Raw genomic sequence first — 7,085 nt, 5'->3', positions numbered from 1 at the left:
GATGCAATAAATGAAAAGGAACTTGAACAGATTACCATGGCAAATGATTATACACCACAATCAGGGTTTCTAAATTGGCCTGCTCTGGTAGGCAACTATGTTTATGTTCTGATTATATTCGGTGTTAGCTTTCTAGCAAATGTCTTAGAATACTTTGGAAAAATGTCCTAAGATGGATACGCTTACCGGGGAGATCCGGAATAGCATTGGAAGTACTGTCAGTGGATGTACCGTTGGTCTCCACTTACCTAGCGTATCTGAGTGGAATTCTTACGAACGGATGGCATGATTTTAATTTGTGGTTACATTTGATTTGAGGTGTTTTAGTTTTATTTGATTTTTGATTTTGAGAGGGTGCAACCTCAATTTATTGGTCAAAAGACAGAATGAACAACTGTAAAGAAATAACTACACTCCTTACTGGTCACAGGCAGAAGGAAGAATGTGGAAGAACACCAGAGACATCCAGCCTGATGATCAGCCTAAACCCAACGCTCCTTTTTATGACAAAAAGAGCTACAAGGAGGCTTTGGTTCCAGATGGAACGGATGCAATGGAAACAGAGCATAACTCGCCTGTGGAACAGGTTTTATCAAATCATTCTGACAATACCAAAAATGTGGTTCTATGTGATGATGTGGAGGCTTTGGTCCTCGAGTGTGAGAATAAGGAATGGGAAGTTCCAGAGGATTTTGAGGCGTTTAGCAATGCACAATGTGCAAAGCAAATGAGAGAATTTATACCCAATTTTCAAGTCACAATGAAAGAATTGGGAGACATGAAAATAAATCCTAATCCGCTAAAGGCGGAAATGGTCAAGGGAAAAGATGTTACACCATTGAATCCCAAGGTGACCAAGGTAATAGGAACCGGTGTAGGAAAATTACCAAATAACTCATATGTAACGGGTGCCTACTGTCCCCGGAGGTGGACCGGGAGTGGAAACCGGACCCCCCAAATAGTAGATGTGAGTTCTACCACTGGGCTTCCAGTACTTGTGAAAAAACAAAGCAAAGCAAAGAAAAACAAAGCAAAGAAAAACAAAGCAAAGAAAAATGATGGTTTGATGAAAGGAAAACTGTACGAAGAACCAATTGTTGTAGTTATATCTAATAAAATTAAAGATGATTTTCTGGCTGAAAATAAAGATGCTCTAGTCCTCGAGAGCGGGGTTAATGATTGGTGTGCGGGTGATGAATCGGGAAGTTTTAACAATGAACAAGTTGGTACCATGACCCGGATGGAAGTGATAACTGAAGAGGTGGAATGGGGGCTTAAGCCTGGTGAGATAGAGAAAACAGTGGAAAAGGGAAGTGATGAAGGATCATCCACCCTTGATGTAACCACTGAACCTCAGCTCCAGTTAGGCCTTGCAATAGCCACATTGAAAAACCCAGCTTCATTTGATGCGTTGGCCGGAAGTGAAACCCGGGCCCCCTGTGGGACAGGCGGGTGCTCTACCACTGAGCCACGAACGCTTATGCAAGATGCAAAATGAGACGCAAGAAGGGGAACCACCCCTTCCAGAATTGATGGAACCCATAGGGGGCATACAAGTGACTCTTACTCAGCCAGAGGCGGGAGAGGTCGAGGGAAAAAATGGGGCTCCATTTAATCCCGATGCGACCACGAGGCCGCTGAAGGCGATTTAACCAATAGCTCAGTTGAGACGGGCGCACTGGCCGGTGAGAAAAACCAAGAACCTAGCGTTATAGACGGGAAGTCTACCATTGCGCCAGCACCATCTGTGATTATGCAAAATGGTCAAGGCATACTCGACCCAATAGCCGGGATTTCCCGCAGACAGAAACACAAAAGGAAGAAGCGACTGCCTCAAAGACATGCTGCTGATTTTAATGTCGTCTCGCATGGGACAAGTATGACAGCTAGTGTGAAAGGGGTTTCTGAACCCGTGAATGAGACGAGAAAGCCATTTCTCGGAGTGACTGTTCGGAATGGTCAGGAAATCAGATCAAAACTTTGTTTTGAGTTGATGGCTATTCCGATAAATTGGAAGGGAATCCATTACATTAGACTGGGTGGGGAGCACTCGATACCGTGGCTGAATGCACGTTGGAATAAGAGCAAAGTGGAAGCAATGTTGAAAAGTTCCAGCCTGATTTACAGTTTTGACAAGGGTTGGAAAGAATTTACTGATGTAAGACCTGCGATGGTGCGTGTATACAAACACGAGGACTCTGGGTCTTTGTGGACAGCGATAAGAGCAGATATGGCCCCTCCACAATTAAGCCAAAACGGGGAGTTTGTTGGGAATTACACTGTTGGGTGTCCGTGGGGAAATCCATTCTGTTTGTGGGGAATTTTTTCTGGTGCGGGGTGGAGATGTGTTAATAAAAATAAACATGTGCCTATCACTGCTGATGACATTGTACGGGCGGGATGGGATGAGTATTATTGGTCTGACAGAGAATGTGTAACTGCTGTGAAATGGAACTTTATGTTGGAGAGAGAGGCTCTGCGGACAAATCCTTGTCCGGAGAAGTCCCTGGGGGTTGTGTGGAAAGGACTGGTACCACCGGGGCTCGTGACTGGCAGGTCCAAGAGGCGGGTGATGAACGACTCACGAAAGAATGAACCTGACAGCCACGACATGGAGCCGTACGCGTGTTAGGCTCACATTCATAGACATTCTCTGACTCACATTTACACTCATATCCCATTCTCATACTCATTTAACAAATATACGCTTTGCTGAGATTGTTTGAAATATGTATTAATCATATGAAAAACTTATGCTTTTATGAAATTGCTGGAGCCATGCTTTATAATCATCTAAACCAATATATGCCTTTTACAATGATTGCAGAATGTCTGAATCATGCCTTAAAATCATATGATAGTGTGTGTAATTGCTTGAGTGATGTTTAACAAATCTATATCTGCTGCCGATTGCTATGATCAAGAGTGAAAATTGCTTATTGTGTAAGGAAACATTTTCAGTGCAAATGCTTGTGAGGGAACAATGCTGATGTAAGCTGTGAATGTTCAAAGGGAAACTGTAAAATGGGTTAAGCACAGGAAGTGTAACCTTTGGGGCCCGCGAGAAGGGCGCAGGCTGTAAGCAGCCGACCTATAGATGAATCACACCTCTGTTAGAGAAAACCCTGATATGACAAAAGTACATTGTGTGATGGAATGACCTTATAAGGAGAAGTTCGTGATGAAAAGATTGCAGCGGGTTGCAGTTAAAAGGCTGAGACCAATGCCTGTGGCTCAGCTCTTCTTTTTGCTGTGTGGTATATACACTGTTTTGCTGAACGCTTAAACGACTTGGGGACCAAGTCTTATTGCTTTTATTTCTTTCTTTTTAATTTCTTGTTGACTTGGGGACCAAGTCTTATTGTTCTTTTTCTTTATTTTAAATTCTTGTTGACCTTTTTGACATTAAATCTAAGGGTACTTTTTAAATACCACAAAACTCGCTTCTGCGTCAGTTAATGAAGTGAGTTAAGTTCCGCGTTTGAATCGCACCTCGCCTGACTACACCGGTCTGATAATCGACCTGTGATTAGGAAACGTCCGATACCTAAGAGAGGTGGGGACCTTTGGCACAGAGAAACCGGTCGACTGCGTGGAAAAGGTGAGTTGTCCCTCTCTTTCATTCTAGAAGAGAGTACTTGAAGGTGATCTCAGTAGGCACACTGAGTGATACTTTATAGTATCTGGGCTGAAACAGTGAGGCTTGGAGCCATGATGTGACATGATTTCTCTGAACTAAGTTGTATTCTGATTTGCGTGGCAATAACCGTAGTAATTACTTGTGAGAGTGTATAAGCAACTCGGGCGTCGAAAAGCACACAATATAATTATCTATAGGTGCCACGATTACGCATTTCTTAACACAGAGCAAAAACGTGAGTCCCCATCTCTTCACATTCTACCTCCCAGTACTATATATATATATATATATGCTGTCAAAACACATGATGTCACAACACAGATATACAACTATACACACAAGCATATCATAAGACACATAATGAGCCCTTCTATCTGTCTTGTTAAACAGTAGTGTGCCTTTGCTGGTTGAGGAGTTTGACGCACACTACAAGAAGCAATCTGCCAACACCAAATGTGGCTTTGCAGAGGAGTTTGAGGTAAAGTCAAACTAACATCAAAGTTTCAACAGTCCTCTGTGGAGCACTGACCTTAATAAAACCTTAACTTTTAGAACAATTCTGATTTCAAAGCAAATAGCTTCTTTCTTCTATTAAGTTTCTTCTGAGGGAATTGTAATAATAAAGGACTTTTTATCCTCTTCTGAAAAGGATCTGAAGCTAGTTGGTACGGCCCAGTCTACAGCCACTGCCAGTGCATTGGAGAACAAATCAAAGAACCGGTACAGCAATGTACTGCCATGTAAGTGAACATTTGGAAAGAAGTGTTCTTACTAAATAGAAAAATATCATCTAGCACGGTCCTGCTAAATCTTCAGGGCTGTGGTACTTTGAGTTTAAAGAATGATTGAATTATTTTAGAAGTATTCACAGTACTACTAGGATTTATTTAAATCAGTGTTATGATGATAATTAGTCTTAAAAGACTAACACTACAACCCTGCTGATCTGAATTATGCAGTCTGCACATTACATCACAGTCTGGTGCTGTTTCCTTATCTGGTGATAATTTAATCCCATCTATTCTTACCATGCAGATGAACCATCCAGGGTCAAGCTATCCATCCTTGGCAGCCAGTTTGGTGACTACATCAATGCAAACTACATTCCGGTGACTCTTGAACCATATTTGGTCCTTCCTCTATGTCCTTGCCTATGTCAATAGTTGGCAGTGAAGTTGATGTGAAACTGAGAGCTCTGTGGTGTGGCTTTGCAGGGGGCAAACTCCAGGAAGGAGTTCATCGCAAGCCAGGGTCCTCTGCCTGCCACAGTGAATGACTTCTGGAGGATGATCTGGGAGAAGAACATCAGGACTATAGTGATGCTGACCAGGTGCAACGAGCAGGGACAAGTGAGTTCAAAAACACACTGCAAACACACATGAATAAACACACACTGATGACACAACAAATTAGGCTCTGGGCAATAGCTGTAGGGGTGGGAGACTGGGGACAAACCACTGAACCACCTCGAGTGGTAAAAAACTAAATGCAGAGAGTAAACTTAAAGACTTAGGGTATGAAGGGTATAAAACAGGCAACCGTTCCAAAAGCACAAACAATTCTCAACATCCGTTTACACACAAAAGGTCCAAAAACACCAGAAAGATTCTCCAGAAATTTGAAATTTCAAAGAAGACAAAGAACTCACTAACGAGACAAGAAAAACAACCTCTATAAATATCCCAAAGAATACATAAGGAACAGTTGAAAACACCCAATCACAAGGCACAGGTGATAACATCAGGTGATAACATCCGGGTTACGTAATGCTAGCGTTGGTATAGCAACTGTCACTCAAGAGTCGTTCGAAAGCCAATAGTACATCACCCGGGCTCTTTTTGGCGCTCGGTCACTTTTTGCCATGACAGAACCATCAACACCAGGGAGAGACATAATACAAAACTAACAAAAAGGTACAAATGAGGACATCTATTGGCAAAAAAAGGCTCAAGACACTGTAACATAACAACAAATGACTGACAATCACATTTTTAAACAACATAACTACGATGAACTGGTCATTTACATTGTGTAAACCAGGGGTTTTCAACTGGTTTTGTCCCAGGGACCACCATTCTGACCAGAAAGTAATCCGCGGCCCACTGATGTGCCAGTGATTCCCAAAACATTTTACAGTCCCGTACCCTTCTTTTTCATGTTTGTAACCGCCGCCACGCCCCCTCCCCCCGCACACATATTCTGCCTATAATACTTGTCAGTGTAATTTCTTCACTGAATATGGGTCTACATCAGTATTTTGGGCAATGCGACTTGGCTATTCAGACATAAATATGTCGACGGGCCGAGGTATATTTATAAAAATAAAAAAAGTCAATGGTGAACTGATCAACATAGGCTCATGTCGCGGACCCCCTGCAATGCCGTCGCGGACCACCAGGGGGCCACGGAACCCTGGTTGAAAACCCCTGGTGTAAACTGTAACAGAATTAGCCCCCTCTCTTCTCTAGGTGAAATGTGAACAGTACTGGCCGGCTGAGAGTAAGCACTACAACAACATCATCGTCAAGACAACTTCTGAAATCACTCTTGATGACTGGGCCCTGAGAGACTTTGAAGTCAAAAATGTGAGTTCCTCCTAATGCGTGCAGATTTAGATTTGAATAAAGTAAAGTTATTAAAATACATAAATAAATACAACATAAAGACAAAGACTTATGAAGAGTTATGTTATGTCTATCCATCCCAACCATATTCAATGGCTCAGTGAAAATGGTAATATGTGCCTGATTCCAGGTGAAGAACGCAGAAACTCATTCTGTGCGCCACCTCCACTTCACGGCCTGGCCTGATCACGGCGTCCCTGAGAGCACTGAGCTCCTGATCAACTTCCGTCACCTCGTGAGGGAGCACATGGACCAGTACTCCCTCCACTCCCCCACCGTGGTGCACTGCAGGTGGGTCTCATAGACCCACATGACTCAGACAGCGGGCATAACTCAGCGATGCTACTGTGTACTGCATTTTAAAACAGAATAGTGGGAGAAGAATCTACAGTATGCAGCCAGGCTTCAAGCATCAATTTATTTATCCATTTTTCTCATTTTTGGCTCCAGCGATCTGATGTGCTACATATTCACAACCTACCTACACCAGACATTACTGTAGAGCCTTCTGTAGGTGTTGTAGGTCTAATTCAATGAAACACTGATGAAGGAAGGTGCCTGCTTGAAAACCTCAGTGAAATGCTCACAAAGGCAGCTTTGTTATTGTTGTTGTATCCTGCTGCTCAGGTTCTATGTTTGGGCATGTTGTTGTGTTTAGCACTTGTGGGCTACAGACAGCGCATGTGGCAACATGCGATGTGTGTTGTGGCTGTCACCATCCAGTTGTGAATTGGTATTGTGTCCTGCTGCGCAGGATCTATGGTTGGGCAGTTGCTATATTAGTTAGGTTAGGTTGCTGGGTATGAGTACTTGCATGTGAC

The 7,085-nt window shown here is 43.0% G+C and overlaps 1 protein-coding gene across 1 annotated transcript in view; it reads left to right on the top strand.

Moving 5' to 3' along the window:
* The window catches only part of LOC122128979 (receptor-type tyrosine-protein phosphatase eta-like), an 8,173-nt gene extending 1,932 nt beyond the window's left edge, over window positions 1–6,241 (top strand). Inside the window, exons 2-7 of the mRNA XM_042704024.1 lie at window positions 2,468–2,619; window positions 4,031–4,118; window positions 4,290–4,380; window positions 4,676–4,749; window positions 4,855–4,989; window positions 6,109–6,241. Of these exons, the coding sequence (XP_042559958.1) occupies window positions 2,468–2,619; window positions 4,031–4,118; window positions 4,290–4,380; window positions 4,676–4,749; window positions 4,855–4,989; window positions 6,109–6,240 (672 nt within the window). The 3' untranslated portion in view covers window position 6,241. The remainder of the gene's footprint in view (window positions 1–2,467; window positions 2,620–4,030; window positions 4,119–4,289; window positions 4,381–4,675; window positions 4,750–4,854; window positions 4,990–6,108) is intronic.
* The last annotated feature ends 844 nt before the right edge of the window (window positions 6,242–7,085 follow it).

This window comes from Clupea harengus, unplaced genomic scaffold (assembly GCF_900700415.2).
Source record: "Clupea harengus unplaced genomic scaffold, Ch_v2.0.2, whole genome shotgun sequence".
Classification (NCBI taxonomy): domain Eukaryota; kingdom Metazoa; phylum Chordata; class Actinopteri; order Clupeiformes; family Clupeidae; genus Clupea; species Clupea harengus.
The sequence above is the reverse complement of the archived record's forward strand: the minus strand, read 5'-3'. Positions and strand labels throughout refer to the sequence as shown.